The sequence below is a fragment of the Leptopilina boulardi genome, unplaced genomic scaffold (genome assembly GCF_019393585.1).
Source record: "Leptopilina boulardi isolate dan_hultmark-lab unplaced genomic scaffold, ZJU_Lbou_2.1 LbouV2_19, whole genome shotgun sequence".
Lineage (NCBI taxonomy): Eukaryota > Metazoa > Arthropoda > Insecta > Hymenoptera > Figitidae > Leptopilina > Leptopilina boulardi.
Genome location: NW_026137740.1, coordinates 98720 through 123440, shown reverse-complemented (window position 1 = coordinate 123440; position 24721 = coordinate 98720). Strand labels below are relative to the sequence as shown.

General features: G+C 22.5%; 3 protein-coding genes across 9 annotated transcripts in view; 2 read left to right on the top strand and 1 right to left on the bottom strand.

Annotated features, from left to right (window-relative positions):
- The window catches only part of LOC127277900 (uncharacterized MFS-type transporter C09D4.1), a 31011-nt gene that overhangs the window by 4521 nt on the left and 1769 nt on the right, over positions 1 to 24721 (bottom strand). Inside the window, exons 2-5 of the mRNA XM_051299343.1 lie at positions 6685 to 6811; positions 2622 to 3615; positions 399 to 502; positions 1 to 222 (exon numbers count right to left, since the gene is read on the bottom strand). Coding sequence (XP_051155300.1) covers positions 1 to 222; positions 399 to 458 — 282 coding nt within the window. The 5' untranslated portion in view covers positions 459 to 502; positions 2622 to 3615; positions 6685 to 6811. The remainder of the gene's footprint in view (positions 223 to 398; positions 503 to 2621; positions 3616 to 6684; positions 6812 to 24721) is intronic.
- Positions 4667 to 24669, top strand: LOC127277893 (GRIP and coiled-coil domain-containing protein-like). Of its 6 annotated transcripts, none has more exons than XM_051299324.1 (16): positions 4667 to 4711; positions 10409 to 10534; positions 13345 to 13433; positions 14821 to 14982; positions 19239 to 19411; positions 19493 to 19574; positions 19681 to 19730; positions 20212 to 20305; positions 20428 to 20946; positions 21030 to 21189; positions 21486 to 21577; positions 21790 to 21919; positions 22006 to 22077; positions 22189 to 22279; positions 23468 to 24136; positions 24226 to 24669. In XM_051299324.1, exons 1-16 carry the CDS (start codon positions 4698 to 4700, stop codon positions 24424 to 24426), a joined length of 2724 nt encoding a protein of 907 aa, XP_051155281.1. In that variant the 5' UTR covers positions 4667 to 4697; the 3' UTR covers positions 24427 to 24669. The 6 variants fall into 6 exon arrangements, with proteins under 6 accessions (XP_051155281.1, XP_051155280.1, XP_051155282.1 ...); XM_051299323.1 differs by lacking the exon at positions 4667 to 4711 and adding an exon at positions 4763 to 5012; XM_051299325.1 differs by lacking the exons at positions 4667 to 4711; positions 10409 to 10534; positions 13345 to 13433 and adding an exon at positions 14182 to 14601.
- On the top strand, positions 11607 to 13084 carry LOC127277906 (odorant receptor 67a-like). Of its 2 annotated transcripts, XM_051299350.1 has the most exons (4): positions 11607 to 12081; positions 12157 to 12361; positions 12570 to 12725; positions 12923 to 13084. In XM_051299350.1, exons 1-4 carry the CDS (start codon positions 11711 to 11713, stop codon positions 12968 to 12970), a joined length of 780 nt encoding a protein of 259 aa, XP_051155307.1. In that variant the 5' UTR covers positions 11607 to 11710; the 3' UTR covers positions 12971 to 13084. The 2 variants fall into 2 exon arrangements, with proteins under 2 accessions (XP_051155307.1, XP_051155308.1); XM_051299351.1 differs by lacking the exon at positions 11607 to 12081 and having other exon boundaries at positions 12088 to 12361.

Below are 24721 nucleotides of genomic sequence, written 5' to 3'. Positions count from 1 at the left end.
AAATTTATCTAAAAGGTAACTTGCTGGAAAAATAAATGGAATATATGTAATCATAAAAATCATGCTCGTCATATCGATGGCAAATGTTGATACATTGTAATATTCTGCAACTGTATTTGCAATAATACTGAACTGAATCCATTGCATGGCATTGCTGGCACTATAGAGGACAAATATTCCCAATATTAACCATCTTCTTTTATATATTTTCGTTTCGACTGCCTGCAATACACAAAATTTTTTTTTAACTTCTTCTTTGTTATTTTATTTGAATAAAAAATAGTCATTTTACATTATCAATTTCTTTTACAATAAACGTGACAATTAAATTTTTTTAATTAATTAATTATATTTCTATATATATATAAAAATTGACATTAAAAATATGAAAATATTACCTGGGTTGGTGATATACCGCCTTCAACGGCTTTAACATATTCTGTTGTTGATTTTGACATTTTAAAACTTCATTACAGGCTCAAAAAAAATGATGACAAATTCCCTAAAATAAAAAATTATAGATAATTAAACAAATTTTGCTTATAAAATAAAACAAGGAGGGGGTTCTTTATGTTTATTTCATAAACATTTTGCTTCCTCATTGTGTGAAGCAAAAAATTTGCTTCCTCGTGGAGGAAGCTATGAATTCTCCAATTCAATTGATTGATTTAAAACATTTCGAGTAGCAAACTGTTATAAATTAATTAAATTTTTTGAAAAATTAAGAAAATTTTAATTCATTTAGGGTGTAACATATGCTTTATATATACGAATCGATTCGTTTCAATTCTGGGAATAAAATTATTTCATATATAAACATGAATTTAAAAAAACACAACATTTTTTAGCTAAAATGTGAATTTTTGATTCGTCTACAAATAATAATTCAATAACCGCAGTAAATTTGTTTTTCTTTAAATAAGTTAACAAAAATTTTAGTTACATATATTTTTGTAAAATAGTAACAGTAGGGACGATAACTATAACTATGTGTGTCAACTTCTTGAAAAAATCTTCTAATTAGGGCTGTAACTTTTTTTACATAATGACTCTTTTAATACTGTTTCCTTTCTTATATTTTTTAATTAAAAAAAAAGAAAGAATGTAGAAGAAGAACAGATAAAAAAATTAAATATAAACATTTTTAAAAAAAAAATAGTATAAAGAATTATAAAATAAATTATATAGTTATTTTCATAAATAAATAAATAACTAAATTAATATAGTTACAGAAATTAAAATCTAATTATTATAAAAAAAAATTTCTGCACATAAAATTCTATTAAAATTTTCAATTCCTTTTTTGTAATTCTTTTTTCTTTTTTTCTTTTTTATCGTGAGAAAAAAAGAGAAGGATTTTTTGTCTACTTTCATACGTGAAAAATAATTTGTCTTTCTTTTTCTTTCCCTCTTGAGAGAAGTAAGATAATTGCGCTAGAAAGAATCTTTTCACATTTTGCAGTAAAGTAGTGTGTTCCATTTTAGTACCACTGGACCAAAAACATTTAAAATTGTATTGTTCTCACTTATATTTTTGAAGGTGGCAAAAATTGTTGGGAAAGTATATATGTATATACTATGAGAGAGAGAGAGAGATTGTATCGAAAATCGATTAGGAATGTGGGTTCCGAAAATTTAACGAGTTTTGTTGAAGGTCATAACGTAATATACACCATGAAACAACTTTAGATATTATTAAATACTTTGTGTAAAATAGAAGAGAATAATAATAAATTTTTTTTATACCAAAACAAAATTTTATTTGGCGCAAATAAAATTTTTTTTGATAAAAAATAGTAAAAACAATAGTAATTTGTTATAATTAAAATAATCTGAAATAGATATATTTTTATTTAATTCAAATAAATTATAATTTATTGCAATAAAAGAAAATTTCTCTGGATGTATAGAGAGCGATTTAAATAAAAAAAATTATATCATTTTCTGAAATTTTTTTTGTTTATCTACAATATGGATTTTTGATATCAAAATATCGATAATAATAATAAAATGTCTATTAAGAGGGAGTAAAAGAACTTGTTATCGATTTTAATAAATAAATCCGCATGCTGTTTTCTCATACGAGTGTACCTGTACAATTATGTAAATTATTGTAACAGGAAAATGACTAGACTTGCATAAGATAACAGTTTACGTTGATTATTTAATTTATTAACAAACAATTATCACTTAGATAAAGTACTTATAAATTTGTCGATTTATTTAAAAAAATTAATAATAAATAAAAAATATTAGATCTTAAAAAAAATGTTATTGAAAATTTTTGGTCAATTTTTTCTTTTGTTTTTATTTTCATTCGCTTTTATAAACATTTAATAAAATAAATAAAATATTAAATAATAATGAATAAATAATAAATAAAATAAATTTATTTTTAGTGTACTATTTTTTGCAAAAAAAAAATGAAGTAAAAAGTTTTGAAAAACTTCTCGCTAATTAGGAAGTCTGTCTATTTTCTCTAAAAAACAAACAAACAAAATTTCTTTTTTAATCCAGAAACAAAAAAATGAAAGTTGGAAATATTAACAATTAGTCCTGTAAAATAAAAGATAAATTAAATATCAATTAAAAAGACATCGAATTTTAGAATTTTTACTCACAGTTTTTTCCTGTACTCTAGTATTATTCTGACTTGAAGACACTTTTTTTAAAAATATTATTCACATTAAGAAAATATACGTCTGATCTCTGTTTGCTCTCTTATCACAATGAGTTTATCTTTTTCGTGTATTTTTATGTTTTTCATAAAATATTCTTTTACTTGCTCCCAAAAGATTATTATTTAAGACCTCGATTTATTGTCGATGTATTTTATTTATTTGTTTTTCTAACAAAAACAAATAGGTCCACGTGGTTCTATAGATCTATTTACAAATTCTTAGGCTTCATTCAAATATATTAATGCTGGTAAGGTAGGTGGACTCATCAAAATAGATTAATAATTATATTTATTCTGTATTTTTTTTTCTTTTAGCTTCGTCATTAATCTCTCTTTTTTTTAATTGTTTCCTATATAAAATAGAAATTTATATAATTCATTGTAATTTAGATAATTTCCTCTCAATATTAAAGATTTTTTAAAAAATGTTTTTCAAATAATGCGCGGGATTTTCAATTTTCTTTTCTTTTTCTTAAATTGGAAAAATTAGAAAGGGGTGAAAAAAATAATTGTGCGTAACTTGTTCAGTATATGAACAGCTGTGTTCCGCGTATATATATGTATATTATCTGAGTCTAAGTATATCGATTAGTATAGACCCAAAAAAAAGAAAAAAGAAAAAAATAATGTCGTGTGATAAATGATTGTAATTTTCAAATTTCCGATAATTGTCAATTTTTTTAGAACTAATTTTAAGTTAATAAAAACGAAAATTTTGCCAAAAGGAGATAGAGAGAGACTTTTAATAAAGAGATGTTTGTTTGACGAGAAGCGAAGCTCGACTGGCTCGATGCTTCTGCGCGCAAATGGGACCATCATTGCATAGCAGCACTAACTCACTCTCAATTTCATTTGAAATAGGTGTTATAAATGTTTCTCCAGCATCAGTATCATCATCATCATCATCATCGTTATTGTCCACTGTCGTCGTCAAACTGAAAAAAATTGATATTCTTAATTAAGAGTAAAGAAATTTTTATTTTATTTTATTTAACAACAATAAAATGTATGCAATTTTTTGTTATTTGCAAAAATAGAAAGCAAAACAAATATATTCTTAAATTTAGAATAAATTTGTTTCTAATACACACCAATGTGTGAAAATTTTTAAAAGGAATATAAAATTTTTCCTTACTTATATATTTTTCATTTTCTAGTATAAATTAGAAAATAATTGTTCTAAGAAAATGAGTAAGGAAAAATTACATTGATGAGTAATAGTACTAATTCTTTTTTGAAAAAAAATCAAATAATGAGAATAAATTTTTCAAATTTTTTTTATATATTTATTAAATTACGTAATTCGCTCGAGTTGTTGGAAAAAGGGTTGACATTTGTGGCCCAGAACATTTTTGGTTTGGCATTTATAACATTTGGATTCGTCTTTAATGGTGGTTCTACAATGGGAGATTCTGCATCGATAGTGTGTGTGTATATATATATATATATGTCGACGTTGACCTCCTTGCTATATGTCAATTTAATGCGTGCGCAGATTCATATAAACAAATTTTTTTTTGTATATTCATCCGAATTTAAAAAAAATTACCAAATCTATTATTTTTTTTAATTAGCTATAGTTAATTTTTATTTTTTGTTAAAATTTATAATAAAATTTCTCTTATGCTATTTTCAAAAAAATTTCTTTAGTTTCTAAATGATTCATAAATATTCTAAATTTAAGATTATAATCTTCGTTACTATTTAAGAACATGTAAAATGGGTACACGCATTTTTATTTTTCCAGGCAGAATTCGTTTACTTTAAAAAAAAAATATGTAGCTATTTTCACAAAATTATCTGATCTAATTTTTATCGTAAACTGCACTTATATTGAGAGAATATTTAATAATAATTTTCTATTGCTTGTATATATATATGCACAATATATATAAAAAAATTTGAAATGTCAAATAATTTTTACTGCACAAGTATTTTTTTTAATTATATCAAAAAATACTACTATATGAATTTCCAGTTCCTGATTCCCAGTTCTTACGTTATATGCTATCAGTGAATGTATGATAACCAGTAAGTACCATTTTCTTTAGAACAAGACTCACAGTCTTTACGATCATTTCACATAGGCAACAGGTGTTGAAAAGTTTCGAAAAAAACACACAAATATATATGTATATATCAAAAAATAACATTGACCTATAAAGTTTTTTTTTATAATAAAAAAAATATATCATGCTTCGTTATTTAAAAAAAAAAAAAATTTGCGACAATTTTTAATTGAAATTTAAATAATGGTAAAAATGTATGTGTCACCGTGGGGAATTGCTGCATTTTCCTGTCTATGTTTATTATTGATAACATTCAAAAAAAGGTGAGTTGTTACTTTTCATTTTGAAAAATATAGAATCATCGAAAAAAAGAATTTAAAGTTAAGAAATTATAATCATGACTCTTAATTAATAATATAATTAATATATATTTTATTCTTACAGTTAGAATATAATGTCAAAATATTATTAACATCAAAAATATTCTCATTTTAAGTATATTTTTATTTAAGAATAATTTTTTAATTTACGAACTGTTTTCCTATTTTACATAAAAAATGTTTTAAGAAACAATTATTCTTAAACGTACATGTAATATTCTCAAAGTAATTTATTCTCAAATTAAGAATACATCCTAGACATATGTTTAAAAATATTCTAATGTAATTTTTTCTTAAATTTACTACTTCTATTCCAAAATAAAAAAATATATTGTAAATAAAAGAATGTATTTTAGAAAATATTTTTATTTTAAGACTAGAATATACTAAATTTAAGAATAAATTTCTTTTAAGGGACAAATTGCATATTCTATTTTTTTAGAATTACTATATGAATTATTACGTAAAAATAATGCGTTTTTTAAATCTATTTTAATAAAATTTATTCTAAAAACAGTAAGACACTCTCTTCCTCGATTCTTATCTCAGGGAATTGCATTCTCCGGTAGATTTCACTGTTAGAATCGCAACTGTTTGAATTCACGCATGAAAAAATTTCAGGTCAACAAATGAACAAAAAAAAATTAGCACAAGATTATATATTCGCTAATCTGGAAAAACATTAATCAATACTTTTTAAATTACAATAGAAATTTAAAAAACATATGAAATATTTAATTCCAATGAGAGAAATATTTATATTTCAACTTTTAAAAATTAATTGTCTTATCAAATTTTCTTATCACAATATATATATAAGTATACATATCACACTCTGGCGGTACCTCATGACAATCATATTGTATGATTTTCCAGGTTAAAATAATTAAAATTTTTTAAAAATACCTGTTTTTTGATAATTTGTTATAGTTGTTTTTTTTGTTAGAATTATTAGTAAAAATTTATTGAAACTTGAAAATTTATATTGCTCTATAATAGACGCGAACCGTTTTTGCACAAAGTGTTTATTTATAAATTTACATGTTTCTATTTTTGTAACCTATCGGGAAACATTTTTTTTTGTAAATAATATAATTATACTCTTGGTAATAGGCCCCTGGCAATAGGCAATTCTATTTTGTTACAAGTTGGATGTGTATATATACAAACAGGAGAAAAATATTCTTAAATTGAGAATATATTTTTGCGGCAATTATTTAAAAATATTTTAACGCAATTTACTCCTATATTTAATAAAAACGGAAAAATCCCGATTTAATTCATTAAATATTGAAAAATAAAAACATTTTTAAAATAACTGATCATTCTATAATTTAAAAAAAAAATTTATAACATTTTTTTAACAATATATTAATTGACTAATAATAATAATAATAATTACTTAACAAAAAATTAAATAAATTAATATATTATAGATATTAAAATATTGATAGAAATATGAATTCTTATAAAATTGAAAAACTTGACTTTCAAAGAAATTGAATCGATTTTAATGTTTAAATTTCTAAATTGAAAATCATGTTACGTTTAAGTGCGCGATAAACTAAAGTTATTTAAATTATAATTTAATTTAAAAGCCAAGACACGAACGTACCGTTTGGTTCCGTTGTGAAGATAGGGGGGAGGCAGGAGGAAGTGAGCCCGGAAATGAAGCGTATAACCATAGCATTGTTAAACTCGCTCTAGTACGTCCCATAACTATAAAACTTATAGTGTGACTCCTGTAAAAAAACAAATAATATTATTAAAAATAGTTTTTATTTTTTACAATTTCTAAATTATTATTAGGTGACATAAACATACAAGTTGCTTCACACATTCATGAAATCGGTTCATGTGAAAAAATTAACAGTGCTTCTTTTACGAACAATTTTATGTCGAAAAAATAAAAAAAGGTAAAAAAAATATTTTTAATCAAAAGAAAACGTTGTTTAACTAAGTTAAAATAAAAAAGAATAAAATATTCTTTAATTTTTAATAATTTGTTTTTTAGTTATGATGCAAATTATAGACAACTTCAATTTAGTATATACAGACAAAAAAAATTTATTGTGAAAATAATTTACGTCTTCTTTATATATATTTTTAGATGTTTATTTTAACGCTAAAAAGGCAATTAGAATAAGTCAATTTTGCATAGAAGTTTGAAAGGTCAAGATCGCAGAGCTATTTGTGGTCGAGATAATAAACCAAAATTTCTCATCTATATGAAATTCAGTCAAGTGGACATATCTCCACTCCTTGAGATGAAAAAATTATAAGGATTATTCTATCCTAATATATATCTACATTAAATCAAATTAATCAATAACCTCAATAGAATTTCAATAATATTATTTAAATCAAATGGTGATCGTATATTGCACCAAAAATATTGTGATTTTAAGAATATTTTAATGCAATTTATTCTCATATTTTGTATATTCCGCTTTAAAAATAAGAATATATTCTAAATAGTATAAGTAAAAATTCTCAAATTTAGAGTACAGTAATTTTATACTTGTTTTAAGAGAAAATTAATTGATTAGTTAATAAATTGTTATTAATCGATGAATTAAAAGTTATTATAGAAAACAAATATAATTAGATAAATAAATAAAAATCTATAAATTAGAAAACTTGTTTAATATAAGGAAAATATTCTTATGAAAGTTGAAGTTAAAACAAGTTTTCAAATAATAACAATTTTCTATACGCAGGAAAATGTCAAAAGACATTAATTTCTGTTAAACTTTCTATTAATATTTTTAAATTAATATTAAAAGTTTGATTCTAGATGAAAATTTTTAACTACATATATCGAACAAAATAATACAATTATGCTTTTCACGCGGCATTAAAGTGATTGTATCATTTTGAACCTACATTGAATTTAAATGCGCATACATATAACATACTGAAATAAATATACTTAAATTGAGAATATATTTTTTTAGCACTTGTTTTAAAACACTTTGACAATTTATTCTTAAATATATATTATTCTTCTATTAAAATTAAAATATATTCTAAATAGTAAAAAAAATATACTCTTAAAATGAGAATAAATTTTAAATGCAAAAAGTTTATCTTCTCCAACTTAGAATATATTCTCATTTTAAGAATAAATTGCATTGAATTACTTTGAAATAAAGGTACCAAAAATATTCTCAATTTTATTCTAACTGTAAGAATAAAATGAAGAAAATTATAAATTTTCATTTTTTTAAATTAAATTTTAGATTTTTAAATCTAATGTCAATTGATATATTCTCATATTTTCATAATCTTTCACAATGATATGCAACATAAAATATGTATATTCTTTTCTTTCTTTTTTTTCAATGAGAAATTAACGGATTAAAGTAAAATGTTGTGGTTGGTTGAAAGCAAACATGAAACTCATTTTACTTTCGGTCTCACACCGTCGTAAGACTGTCACTTTCAAAACAGTCTCCGCAACAGTGCAACACTTATAAATGAACAAGTCATTTATATATTCTGAATAAATTGAAACACGCATTTTCTATTGTTATTCAATTTTTTTTAAACAATTAATATCTTTTATTAATCCTAATAATAAAAATTATAAGAATATAAAAATAAACAAAAGAAATAATAAAAAAAGTACAAGAAGAAAACATGTGAAAATAATAATAATAATAATAATTTTTGAAGCAAAAAAAAATAGAAATGTGGTCAAAAAGTGCGAGAAAATAAACATAAATAAATAAAATCAACAATCAGTGAGAAAATATCTGTATATAAAATAGTGCGGAAATACTTAAAAATTACTGTGTGTTAAAATAAAAACCGCGCTTGACAAGTGAGAAAAATATAACCATTGTATATACTGTTTTGTGAGAAAATTAATGACGTGACAAAAGAAAATTATAATAGTGGAAGATTCACTGTATATATATATATATTTAACAAAAGAGAAAAAAAGTATATTTGGTTTCAGAACGAATTTAATTTTCTTCCTCTTTTTGTTTGCGAATTTTTATAATTTATTTGCAAAATCAATTCTTTAAAAAACATAAATTAGATAATAATATAAAAAAAAATTATAATATGGCGACATTTTGTTTTTTCTTTTTCCTAATTACTATCGAGGTTGTTGTTCTCAAGGTATTCACATATGATCCAGAGATCGAAGATGAAAATTCAAGGGCTTGGTTTAACTGAAATTTGAAAGTAAATTGAATCTTCGTTTTGTAAACCTTGACTTTAATATAATTTTATAATAACAAAAATATTTAATTAATTAAATAGTATAACTTTAAAAAAAAATAATAATAAAAAATTAATAATAATAATAAAATTAAAAATAAAAGTTTCACGCTATTGTAAAAGCAGCGCACAATTTTTTTTTCATTTTTTAGTCATGTTATCTGAACAAAAAAAGGGAATATACAAATTATAATATAAATATCCATCGTGAGAATGTAAATGACAACAAACTTTTATCATTGTAACAAAAAAGAAAAATTCTTTTTTTCAAACGTAACTTTACGTGACTCGAATGAAATATTCGGTTTTTCAATAAAGTCTAAAAACGTTTGCAAAATTTTAAACGATGACAGTATCTATACTATATTATATATATATATAAATGACAAATATTATTAATATAGAAAAACAATTTTTTAAAAAACGTATTCTTTTATTAAACTGAAATATTGTATTGAGAAAAAAAGAAAGAGAAAAAAAGGTGAAACAACTTTTGACACTTATGGTAATTCGAAAAAAAAAAGAAAAAAAATATTTTTTAAGGGTCATTCCATTTATATTACATATTATATTTAAAGTCATATTGTGGTCTATTTTTAGAACATTGTAATATATACAAAGAATGAGTTTCATATATCTAAAAAAAATTTTTTTAATTAAAAATGGTTTTAACAAGAAAATGTTGAAGTTAAATTAAATTTTACTTTGACTCCGTCTGCAATATTTTTCCCTCAAGTTGGAACTTCATTTTCTTAATAAAAGTTTTGCGTTTGAAGAATATATATATATATATATATATATATATATATATATATATATATATATTTTTTTTTTTTATTTAATTTACTTTTTTTCTTTATAATTCTCAGATTAATCAATGTGAAAAATTTGTTTTTAAAAGGAAAAGAATTTAAAGATTAAAATTATTTAATCTCTTATCAAGATATATTTGTAATTGTATAAATGAAAAATATAATTTTAATTTTTCGCAAATTTTTTTCAATTTAAAAATAGACCACAACGACTTTAGGTATAAAATATAACAAATTGTAAAAATAATTAAGGAGTAAACAAAGAAAAGTAATTTTTTGGGCATAATGTTTTAGGCGACCTGCGGAATCAGTGAAAAAGAAGAATCGTTGCGCCTGTTGTCTGAAACCCTTCTTTATTGAACGAAGAGAAAATTGCAGTGACTGTCAAGCAAATACTTGTTTTCTTTGCCACAAAAATACGTGAGTATTATTATAATTTATTTATTTTCTTTCTAGAAAAATTTTTCATTTCTTTCTAGAACTAATATTAATAAAAATTAATATATACTATAATAATAATTATAAATAAAGAATATTTTGTAAGGAAAAAGCAAAATCTATAATAAAACTCTTATTACATTACTCACAAAGTAAATGATAATATTGTCCCTTCTTTATTCTTGAAACTGAGAGAAACTATAGAATATACCATTGCGTGTTGTCCTTTGTTAAACTCTTTTATCAATAATTAATAAGAATATATCCTACCCCAATATTTTCGTATTCTAAACTAGAGATAATTATTTTCCAGATATCACCGCGTGTCGATTCTAAGAATTAAAGAGATCATTTTATATTTTAGTCTAAAAACAGTATGCGTGTCTGTGTATATAAATTTTATTAATAATTAATGTAATAATTGTTCGCTATACCGTCTACGTCTTATCACATTTTCGTTCAGACTATAAACAATTATTTTCTCGATACTGTTATGAATAAAATAGTATCACTTTTGTTTCTAAGATTCGCAAATATCTCTTCTTATATTCTTTAGTCTAAAATCATTAACAAGCCAGTGAACATTTCATTCACTTTTTCTTTACAAATAAAAATTATACAACTGAAAAAGATTTTTTAATTGATTATAATTGAAGAAAAATGAAAGCAGCTCAAGTTTCTTTTACTGTTATGCAATATTTTGGAATTTGGCGACCAAAATCATGGACATCAAAATGGTCGATAAATTTATATAGAATTTACAGTTTTTTTAATGTTACATTAGTATTGACATTTACAATTTCTGTGCTAATTTACATTCTAAAAAGTTTCGAGGGCCTTGATACATTGACAGAATCATTAATTGTATTTTTAACATCATGTTCATCGTGTGTGAAAATTGTCATTATTTTATTCAATCGCAATAAAATTATTCAATTTGACAATATGTTTATTGACAATTGTTGTCGACCACGTGATAATGAAGAAACAACAATACAACAAACTTTCGATTACATTGACAGGTTTTTTGTATATTCGCAAACAAACAAAATTTTCTAATATAAAATATATTTTTGGGTCACGAAACCGAAATTTTTTTTTTAAATTTTAATTAGTTATTTTTTATTATGCAGGAAAGTAACGATCGCTTTATTGGAAATGAATATTATAATTGAATCAGTAATTGCATTTACTCCAACATTGATAACATCAAAATTGTCATTACCCGTGGAAAAAATATGGATTCCCTACAGTGTTCTCGATAATATTTATTTATATTTATTAACTTTCCTTTATCAAATTTTCAATTCATATGCACGCTCAATTCTAATATGTTCCATAGATTTGTATCTAATCATTATGATGAGACAAATCTGTGCACAACTACAAATTTTTAAACATCGTTTAAATAATTTACCACAATTGCTCATTGAAAATAATAATAATAATAATTCATTTACAATAGAAAATAAAAAAAATGAATTAAAAATTCTTAAAGATTGGATAAATCATCATAAACATGTTTACACGTGAGCGATTAAAGAAATATTAATTATATTTCTTAATTATTTATTTTTTCTAAAAGAACATTAAATTTGTTGCAGAATGGGCAAAAAGTTAAATGAATTATTTAGTATTATGACATTTGCTCAATTTTTCTTGTCTACTTTAGCATTAGGAGTAATAATTTATCAATTAGCAAAAGTAAAACTATTTACGTCAAAATTTTTCTTCATGCTCTTTCGTTTAAATAATTATTTACTTGAAATCTATCTTTTATGTTGGTTTGGAGAATTAATGATTAGCGAGGTAATATTTTGAAATATATTTGACACGGAGAAAAAAAAATTAATTAATTTACAAATTTTAAATCAATGAAAAATTGATTATAGATTTAAGTAAAATTTGATTTGAGGGAAGTAAAAAATTTATTAATCGAAAAAAATAAGTATATATATATAATTGGCAAATTGTACCATATTATAATAATTGTAAAAGTTAAATTATATATTTGCAGAGTGTTGATGTGGCACAAAAAATTTATGAAATCAATTGGCCATTATTTTCGACAAATTCAAAAAAATGTTTAATTATAATAATGTCACGTGCGAGAATTCCAATACAACTCACCGCTGCATCTATTATATCATTGTCATTTGACACTTTTTTCAAGGTTATATATGGAAAAATTACGAATCTCTGAAAATTTAAATTATTACAAATTTTAACTAATTTAAATTTTGACTTTTTGCTATATAAATTAATTAAAATTATTATTTTGCAAATTTATTAGTAAATTTTAACCAAATTAATAGCAAAAATAGTCAGCCATTTAAAATTTTTACTAATTTACATTACATTTATTTTCAGATTATCAAAATATCTTATACAGCATTCAATTTTTTGCGAAATTCTTAAAAATTACTGAACTGGTAGTTGATATTTAGTAAAAAAAACAACTGAATATAGCTTGTAATAAATAATAGAATCTTAATAAATAATTGCAAACAAGATTATTAAATAGATTATTAATAGAAGACGAAAAACAATTTATATACATTGTCTTTATCTCGTTTTTAATTATTATAATTATTATTATTATTATTAACAATTAATTAAATAAGAAAAATTCATTCTTAATACGTGAAATTTATTCAATCGAACAATAATTATTTAATGTAATTATATAACTATACAATTTACATTATTTAATTTATTTATATTTATTTAACCCTATGACCAATCTTGAAAAAATTATTATTTTTTATATAAAATAATTATTATTATTTCAGAAAATGTTTGGAGATAAATGAAAATTGTTTAGAAACTTTGGGTGGATTTAGTGAATTATCAGAGGCATCAATCGAATTTAACACGACAAGTAAGTTTTTAAAATTAAAGCCGTAATGTAATATGAAAAAAAAAGTTTCATAAAAATATTTTAACAAAAACAAATTTAAAGAAACAAACAAAATAAATAAAAAACAAGAAAATGTTAAAGTAATTGCAGAAAAAGTCGCATAATAAAAAAGAAATGAATTCCTTCACAGAACTTGAACCGTTATAATATTATAAAATCTAAACAACAAAATATCTTTGAACAAAAAAAAAAATTGTAAGCCGTTATATTGGGCTTTCACAAGAAGAGCAATAACGGCTTGAATACAATTTTACTACTCTAGAGAGTAATGGTAATAACTTTCATAACCTTTCGATAGATTGAACTATTTCATCTCGAACAGCTCGATTATAATTGTTATCTTATTTTTAAAAATTCCTATTTTAAGATAACATTCTTAAAATAAGAATATAAATAAAAAATTTTAATTGAGCCAAATAAAAATTTGCTTTGCCAAACAAAACTTTTATTTAACTTTATACTTTGCCAATTTAATTGAAAAATAAAAATTTGATTGATTCAAATAAATTTTGTTATATTCCTCCCAAAATGAAATTCAACAAAAAATTAAAAATTTGCACTATTTTTTGCACTCTATATATGTTTGCATCATTATATGTAAAAAAAATAGGCTATGTCCCTGTAGGTGTTATTTTCTTCTCAAATTTCATGATTCAGGTGTATAAACACATGATTCTATTGAACTTCCTTCTCAATTCTGAGACCTCAGTTCTGCTCCAGTACTCTCTCGAGCAACATCGTGGGCCCGTTATTCTCGGTTACTCTCTACAGTGGACCACATGATTTTTTCTTTTTTTATATGCATTAGAAAAAAAATTTATAACATGTGCGTGTGTGTGTCTAATTTAAATTGAAATGTTAAAATGAATGTAAAAAAAAATTAAGATATACTATCTCCCAACATAATGACTTATTTTTCTTTCAAAAGAATGCGGAACTTTTATTTTAACAATAATTATATGAAAGTGTTTATATACAATTATAAAACATTAGCATTTCTTTAAAAAAAAACATTTATTGTTTTTTAATGGTTACAAAAGCAAAAATTTTCCAAAAATATTATGATGTTCGAATAATAAAAAAAAGAAAAATTATAATGTAGAATAAATATCCTTGGAATATTTCATGAGTGAGTACACAATATAAAAAAAAATCTCCAAAAAAGACTATTTTTCCTAAAATTTAATTTTACTATTTTTTCTATATTTAATAACCAAAAATAATTTACTTGAATCAACCAAATTTTGTTTATGATTTAACCATATATTTGTTTGGGAGGAAATATAATAATATAAAGGAATAAATATTTTTGAATAATAAAAAATTGTGTTATTCTTTATAATTTTAGAAGTTGAGCATGTGCAAAACGATTTGGAATCGGCTGCGGTTGGTGAAAAGGAAGAAAATTCGATGGAAACTGTACGAGATAAAGATGAGAAAATAATAGAAGATCTAATTGAAATAAGTTTAAATAATACTCCAATAAATCGAATCTATGATCATTCAGTGTGTAAGTAAAGCAAATTTATTTATTTTAAATTCTAGAAAATTGTTTACAACTTTCAACCTATTTTGAATCTGAATTGAACCTCCATTGGATTAACTTTGAAGCTACTTCGACAAAAAAATGTTCACAACCTTCAAATTTTTTGATTGCTTTTTTTATTTTCAAAAAGATAAGATGATGGTAATTATTAATTTACAGATTTACTAATAAAACAGAAACTATCGGAATGAGTTTAAAAATTTACCCAGTATATGCTGCCATCTTTTGAGACTTCTTGAGAATATAATAAAACTATATGAAGTATATTACTCTATTAAAAGTAGAATTAAATTATTATAATTTTTACCAAAGAAAAGAATTATAATTTTCAACAATCTGTTTAAAAATTTCGGAGTAAATCTTATTATTAAAGATTCACAACATTTTCCCATATTCAACAAATTATAATAATATAGATTATCATTTTTTTTTATATATGATTATTTTGAAATAAAAAATTTCTTTCCTCAAATATATACGTGACTAATGATGTCATAATCAGAATGATGATTTTTCTATATGTCAAATAAACTATCAGTCATTTATTTCTATAACGAAAAAGATTATACCAACTCTATGTATTTACATATTCATATTAAATTTACAATTTGTATTTTTTTTTTATTACAATCAATTTGTTTATACAAATTTAAGTATAAATTACATTAAAATAATCTAAAATATGTGGCAAGATATATTCTCAATTTCAAAATTTTTTTCTTCAATAGTAAGACAATATTTATTGTAGTGCAATGAATTTTATTTTTGACAAATAACTATAATTTTCTCATTTGTATAAACGTGAATAATATATTTTTTTTCCTTTTTTTCAAATATAAAAATGCAAAAATCACTTTTCCTTATAATGCAAAAGATCAAGGATAAACAAAAAGAAACTATTTAAAATTCAATTAAAAAAAAAGAATAAAAACTTGAATAAACAAAAAGATTTCAAAGTGTAAATTGCAAACATTTATTATAAAAAACAAATTTTAATCTAGACAGCACAAAAAATATTTGAAGAAAATTTTCTAGAATATTGCAGTCCTAAAGGGTTTTTGGGATCGCTTTACGAATTTGATATCAGTTATTAAAAATTCAAAATGGTGGATCCAATATGGCGGAAGTGTTTTAAAAAATTGATCGAATTCGATTGAAAGTTATTACTCGGGGGGGTTTGAGGTCGCTGATAACGAATCTGGCAATCAATTTTCAAAATTTAAAATGGAGGCTAATTTAGTTTAAATATATAATTTAAATTTAAAAATTTTTTTTGTTATAAATTTTTATGATTGACAAACAATGTCAATGCTATTAAAGTATAGGTAGCTATTTTCTTTATCATAAAATTAAGAATGTGTGAATATATATGTGTATCCTTATCTCTTTGCAAACTGCATAACAACGAAGTACAAAAACGTTACGTTATTATTTTTTCTTTTTTTCTTTCTTGTTTTAATGAGGTCAAAATCGATAAATGTCAACATTAATCCATTCAAAGAGGTTTATAAGAAAAGTATGCCGTCTGCTTTTTAAGAATTTTACACGCATGTAATACGCTTTATTAAAACCTTTTTTTACGAAAGAAATCTGAGAATTTACATTTTTTTTGTTTTTACTTTTTTGAAAAAAAATGTTTACAATTAGAAAATAAATTTATATAACAAAAAAAAAAATATTTTTTTCTATTTTTCTGATAGAGAATTAGGAACTTGGACTTTTCGATAACATTAAATTGTTATTTATGAAAAAAATGATCAAAAAATTGTATTGTAATAATTGCCATAGATAATATTGAGTTTTACGAAAAAAAAATTAAGTCATTTTTTTGTCTAATTGATACATATTTAATGAATGAATTAGAGAGAAAAAGTTCAAGGTCGTGTAACATAATCGGCGACATTCAGTATATCTCTGTTGAATTTAGAATGAAAACAGGTAAGATCCCCCACTTAAAGAAGCCATAGAGCAAATGTGGTACGTCGTTTCTTTCCGCAGGCTCAGTCGCCCCGACATTTACAAACTATACGAGAGTGTTTCTCTTTAATTAAAAAAAAAAAAATCCAACAACAACAAGCTAACATAAAAAATCCCCAAAATAAAAGTGTATTTCTTTAATTAAACAAAAAAAATGTAGTGTCTTCAAAATGTTTTAAAAAAAATACATTAATGATTTGTACAACCTTATAATATAAATGTAATATAAACAATTAAAAGATATTTCAAAAATCAAACTATTTATTACAAAAAAAAAATTAAAAGAGAAAATAATTTCACTAAATTTTTTTTTTTTTTTTTGAAAATTCAAGACAATTTGGAAAATTATTCAACTTTATATAAAGAGTAAATTGTAACTCGTGTATCAAATTACGTAAAATTTAATGATCCAATGTTATAAACTACAAAACAAAAATGAAGGAAAAAAATGCAAGTTATTTATATATTTCCAGAAAAAATAAAATAAATTTCTAAAGTTTATTTTCCTCAATTTTAATTTTTTAAGTTTAACTTCAGAATTTAAAATAGAGAAAACTGATTTTAAATAGACTGCAAAAAACAAAAAACTTTTTTGACTATTAAAATATAATTGAAGAAATTCATAGGTAATAATTTTAAAATAATTGAATGAATATATATAAAATTCCTATTTATTTTATCTTTACGCTGATATTTTATTATGTAATACTGATAATTAAACTAAACGACAAATTTTAGATTTCTTTATAAGATCAGACACTTATAACTTTTTTATTGATTTATTTCCCTTGGATTAAGAATAAAATTATAATTCTTACAGTTAAAATATAAAATTCTTAGTTTGAAAATATTTTTCTTTTATAATTTAAGAAGTTTATTTAAGAAATTTATTATACGTATTATATAATACAATAAATGTTTGATTTCTGGAATTGATATTACTATGATAAAAAAAAATTTGTTGAATTCGAAAAAATATTACTTAGATTGTATGTATTGCAATGTGAATAATAAAAAGTGAGGTGTGCTGAATCAAGACTATAAAAAAAAAGAAATGACGTGATAATTAAAAGCTGGAAGTGATCAGAATTCAATTATGTTAATTATTATGTGAAAGTGGGAAATATAAATGTTTGGGGAATTATTAAAAGAAATGTTAACGTTAATTGGCGGTCTAATTGTAATTTACTTCGTCTATATAATCATCTCGAAAAGAAATGGTAATCACTTTAGAAGAATTTTTTCAATATATTTTTATCTTTATTTTAGTCATTTTTTTAGTTATGTAGTATTTTAATTGTAAATATTTGAATTTAATTATTTACCTGTAAAATAATCACAGGATATAACTAAAAACAAAAGATAAGAATAAGATAAAAAATGTTAAATGTGTCAATTTTATTTTTTAAATATTCTATATATATTTCATAGTAATATTAAATAATATTTAAATAAATAAAAAATGTAATTTTTAAATAATAAATATAATTGAATAAAATTGTAATTTAATAATTTTTTTTTTAAATTAAACAGAATTCGAAACATCAGAAAGTGCTAAATTACAGTCTATTAAGCCATATTCTGGTCCCGAAGAATAAATGACAAATAAGCAATAAGAAATAAAAAGAAATTACACACATTGTGCTCTTTCGCAATATAATTAAATATAATACCTTTCTCACTTTCATCAAATTATAATTTATTTGTCTTTAGCTTTTTATTAATTATAACATATACCACGAAATTTGGCTCATTCATTATATTCTTTTTTTCTTCTTAATAAATTAAAAATTTGCAACAATAATTAATTTTATTTCATACTTTATCAATATAAAATTTTAAATATAGAAATTTTCAATAATTAATAAAAAATTAATTGTGTTTTATAATTAAAAACTCATGATTTTTGCATTTTAAGTAAAAATAAATATAAAAATGAACGTAAAAATGAAATAAATTTCTCCAAGTTGGAACTAAAAGTGAAGGAGAGAAATTGTTTGCGAATGATTGGCCAGTATCGTCAAAGTTGGCACTTGATTTAAAAGAAAGTTGCACAAACATGTCCTCTAAATAACTATTTAGAAACTCTTCATTTGACGATTTTTCAAATAAAATTTTCATTTGTAAATTTTTATTGAAGAAATTTAATAAATAAATTAAATGTTTTTTTTAAATTTATATAATATATTATAAATAATAAGCAATTAAATGTAATAAAAAAATTAATTAATGTTTGTTATTAGACAAAACTACAACGAATACTGCGAGTATGGCCCAAATGGCACTCAGAGAACTTGTGGAACGTGTTGTCGAGGAAGCAAAAATGCTACCGGGATTAAAAAGTTCCAAATCGGAAAAAGAAAAAGAGGAAAAATCAAGTTTTGAAGATCTTCTAGCCACCGCCATACTTAATAAAGTAATTTTTTAAATTAATTTAATTTAAATTAATAAATTAAATCTGCATTTACAAATAAATTGAAAATTAATTTTTGAATAGGTGATAGAAAAATTTCAAAATGATTATGTAGATGGAAATAGAAATGTTTTGTCTGAAAAATCTCCAAACAAATGCAAAAATAGTAAGTAATAATTTCAAATGCACTATCTTTAATTAAATTGCGCACAAATTTCCTGATATATAATAATAATAAAAATAGTTGATAAACGAATACAACTTTCTTTCAGGCGAAATCGAAACTAGTTTTGAAAAAGGACAAGAACACCTGTCTCTTACGGTAATTGTAAAAGTTAACTTCTCTTTTCTTTCTATTTTCTTTTTTTATTTAATTATTTTTCTCTATTAAACAAAAGATTCGGGATTACTAATTAATGAACCAAATATACTAATTGTTTTGTTTTTTTAATCATGAACAGTTAACGATATAGCCTATGTTTATAGAGTAATTCAAGAATTATAAAAGAATGCTGGAAATCTGTTTTAAAGATAAACAGTCATGGGAAATGGAAGTTAGTTACATTGTTCTATTAACTGTACTGACCTTCCTCTAAATTAACTTGTTCTTGATGAGAAACAAACACAACCCTATTTTTACACATATTACATATTTCATTTTTTGTTTAAATGATAATTCAAGTTTAAGAAAATTTTTATTTAACAGAATTTAACAGAACCATTTACGGGAGTCGGAAAAAATTTTCATTTTCGTCAATTAATGCAGAACAAGTTAAAAAAATATATTTTTTAATTTTTTTTAGATAGAAGAACGTATCGAAGAAGTGGATGAGGAAAATGATATTGATTTTCCAAATACTCGACGAGTTCCATTTCCAGAATATGGAATGGACATTGGTATTATTATTTTCCTTAAAAAAATATTAATTCAGAAATTTTTCGATGGAAATTCAATTTTTCTAATTTTTAAAAAGAAAATTGAAAGAAAATAAAAATACGCTTATTTTTTTCCATTACAGTATCTCAAGATTTATCAGATGAATGTCAAGAAGACTCCAATATTCATGATCTTGTTACACCTATTGAATCATGGGAAGAAAATTGGCTTTTTCAAAAAAAAAAAATGCAAATTCGATCTGATCCAGTTTCAATGTTGGTTCCATATCCAAGCGAAGATTATAGAGCTTTAATTGGCGATCAAAATGTTGAAGATATTCCCTCTGATGATGAAATTGAACATGAATTAAAATTTGTAATTAGCAGTGTCACTGAATCATCAAATACTGAGAGGACAAAAAATAAAATCGAATGTTCAACTATTTTCAAAAATTCTCCAGTTTTAGAAAATATTATCGAAAATGGAATCGATAAAAATGAAGATTTTGAAAGTAAAAAGAAAGATAATTTCCCTTGCAATAAAGAAGACAATTTCGAATTTGAAATAGAAGATCATTTCAAATGTGAAAAAGAAAATAATTTCGAATGTAAACAAGAAGAAAGAGTCTTTGATGAAAAAAATGAAACAGAAGAAATGTCTGGTAATATTTATAAAAAAAATTTTTTAAATATTAAAAATATATACACGAAACTATTTGAAATAGAAATTGCAATTAATTTTTAGCTGAAGATCAGGTTCAACAAGAAAGTGAATATACAGAACATTTTGATACTGCAACACAAAAACACATGGATAGTTTGACGAAAATTTATGGACCAATGGGAATTGATGAAGTAGATAATGAAACATCTCAAAAAAATTATGAAATCTCTGAAAATCTTAGGTATTTGAAATTTTCATCATAATTCAATAATCGAAAATATTACAATTTTCTTTATCATTTTTTTTGATAAAATCTTTATAAAATCTTATCGTTAAAAATATTTCATTCAAAATTTCTATATATTAATTTGACAATTGATAAAAATGATAGTGATTTGTTTTTTTTTATCTCTTATAACTTCAAAATCATAAAATTGAATTGAAGTATTTAATATTTTTTGTTTGAAAGTAATATTATTGTGAAATCAATTTCTTTCTAAAGTTAACTTAACATAAAACGAAGATACCACTTTGTAGGAAGTGCCGCGATTCTGCGGCGTTCATTAAAGGTGAACAAACGGAAAACGAAATTGACGATGATGTTAAATTGGCAACACCTCCACGACCAGGTAATTTAACCTGTTTGTAAATTAAAAATAATTTTATTTACAAAAAAAGAAATAAAAAATAAATCGCAAATTTCAAGAAATATAAAAAATATTTTTAAAAATATAAGACTCGTATAAAAGCTTTTGATCAAATTTTATATAATATAATTAATATTATAAAATAGATTTTTATTAAAATTAAAATTATTAAAAACGTAAATTATTTTTTAAAGGAACAATCGCAGAACGCGAACACAGAAAGTGGGAAAATGCACGTCCAATCAAAAATAATCCCTACAGCAAGAAAAACATTCAAAAAAGACTTTTGGAACGACAATATAATTGTTATAGTATAATTACTGAGTAAGAAATATTTGAAAAAACTAATTTTATTGTTTTTACTTTTGTTTCAAATTTTTTTCGAATTTCTTTTTTTTTCTTTTTTTCAGGGGCAATATTTCAAAATCGAGTGAAAAACCTTTGAAAATTATATTAGGAGCAAAAAATGTCGATTTTAAAAGGTAAAAATTTATGAACAAAAGAAAAATTAATTTAATTTTGTCCTTTAATTTATGAAATTTGTTATATTTTTTTTCTTATTCAAACAAATAAAATAAAAAAAAATTCCATAGATTTGCAAGAGATTATTACATCAATGATGCCATAACTTCAAATGAAGAAAAACAAAAAGAATTAGAAACTAAACAACATTCGAACACGGAGGTGAGTTATGGTAAATTAAATATCACCAATTATTGTAGTTTAAGTGACAAGAAACAATTTAACAAGATTAATTCAAGTGATAATGGTGACGATGATAATCGAAAATATACTGCTGAAAATATTATTAATAGCAAAAAAATATCCGAATATAAAAATAAATTTCACGATATTGCAAATTCATCGAGAAGAAATTTTTTAAAAATGATGATCAATTTTCATGAAAAGGAAATTAGAATAAATCCTTTATTTGATAGTGAAAATAAAAATCAAGAGAATTGTGAAAAAAATTCTATTGATATTGAAAATGATTCTGACCTAAGCTCACTTGAATCACATAATTCCGATAATATAAATATTATAAGAATGGAACAAAATGAGTCGAGACATAATTTTACAATTGCCAAAGAAAATCAAATGATAAATTCTATTAATGGAAAGAGATATTGGAATTTTGAACCTGTGAAATATCATATTTTTGGTGGAATTCGAAATGGAAAATTTCAAGATGTTGAATGATAAACGGGAGTCCGATAAAAATCAACTTTTTTCTGTTCCGTATTTTCTATGAAAATTCGGTTATTTAAAAATTGTTTTTTAAATAAGAAATCGGGTAAATAAAAATTCTTTGTTATGAAAATTCAGTTTAAAATAAATTCTGGTTCATAAAATTTAGTTAAATAAACTTTCTGTTAAATAGAAATTAAATAAAATTTTAATTAAGGTAAATATAAAGTTTGTCAAATGTAAATTTGTATTACTAAAATTTCTATTAAAATTAATATTAGTTAAATAAAAATCCGGTTGAATGGAAAATGATTCAATTTTTCTATATTTTCTTATCCCGTTCGCAATAAATAAAAAATGGGTGAGTATTTTCATCGAATTTATCTTTACTAACAAAGATTTTCATGTGAAGTCATATTTTAAAATTATCCATTTTTTGAGAATGTTACATAAAGAACGAGTTTTATTGTAAAAAAAATTAAATGTTAAACCTTCACCTAAGACGAAGAGAGAAAGACAAAAAAAAGGAAAAAATCTAACAAAAATGATTTGCTTACAAAAATTTTACACTATCATACATAATAAGTGTATCATCGAAATAATTATAATTCATAATTGTCAACTATTATATAATTCCATTTGAACAATTACATTAACATGTTTAATTTTTTTCGTCTATTTCAGAATGACATCATAAATTATGATTCAAATAGTCTAGAAGATGAATCAAAAATGTTGAATTGTCAAAAAAATAATGAAGAAACATTATCGAGAAGTACAAGTGAAATACAAACACCATCATCGGAGAATTGGAAAAATTCCAATGTTGAAAAATTATTATTAGAAAAAGAAAGAAGAAATAATAAAAATGAAATAAACGCAAGATTTAATAACAAGGATAGTATAAATATTTGTGATAATATTAATAATAATGAAACATCAGCGAAATCATCACAACAACAAAGAGTGGTAAATAAATTAGATCTAAAATCATTTGGATATGAATGTGGCCTAAGAAGAACTCAATCAATTCAATTGGATAGTAGAAATCACAGTCAAGAAAAACCAAAGATTATCAGAGAAAATAAAAATGAATTTCAAAGTGAAATTAATAATCAGGAGGATAATTTTAACTATCCAATGAGTGGAATTTTCCATGCAAAATCAGTACCAAATATTGCTGACATTGATTTTTCAAATGATGATGAAAAACAAAATAGTAATAGGAAGAAAATTTTTCTCAATTCAATGGAAAATATTTCAATTGAAAATTCCCAAGATATACCAATTCTTCCATCTGTTAGAAAACTTGCTAAGGCATTTAGCAAATCAACTGAAATAAATCCTCTAATGGTGAGATTATAAAAATTAAAGAAATATAATTATTTTTTCTTATAATAATTATTCTTTTATACTAATAAAAATGTAATTTTCACTTATAGATGAAAAAGGAAAAAAAGAGACCAACGACACCGGAAATTCATCTCGTTGAAAGACCAATAGAATTTGAGAAAAAAACTTACGAAAATCAAAGCAACACTGAGGATAATAGAAAAAGTTTAATTGGCGATATCAGTATTATTTCACCTGGCAAATTAAAAAATAATATTCAATTTTGGGAAAAACTCCAGAAACAAAGTTAACAATTAAATATGAAATAATGATAAAACTATATCAAATATTGATAATTAGATTTTAAACAATGTAAAATATTTTTTTTTATATATGCTCATGTAATTTTAGAATCTTGTAAAATTTCAGTTCATTGCCATTCAATAGTATAGTAATTATTATATGTATTAAAATTTGTTTATTATTAAAACATAATAATAGGCGAAAAATATCTGCCATACGTCTGTAATAATAAATAAAATAACATAAATATATTTCAAATATTTTAAAATTATTGTCATACATTTTTAAAAGAAACAAACAAAA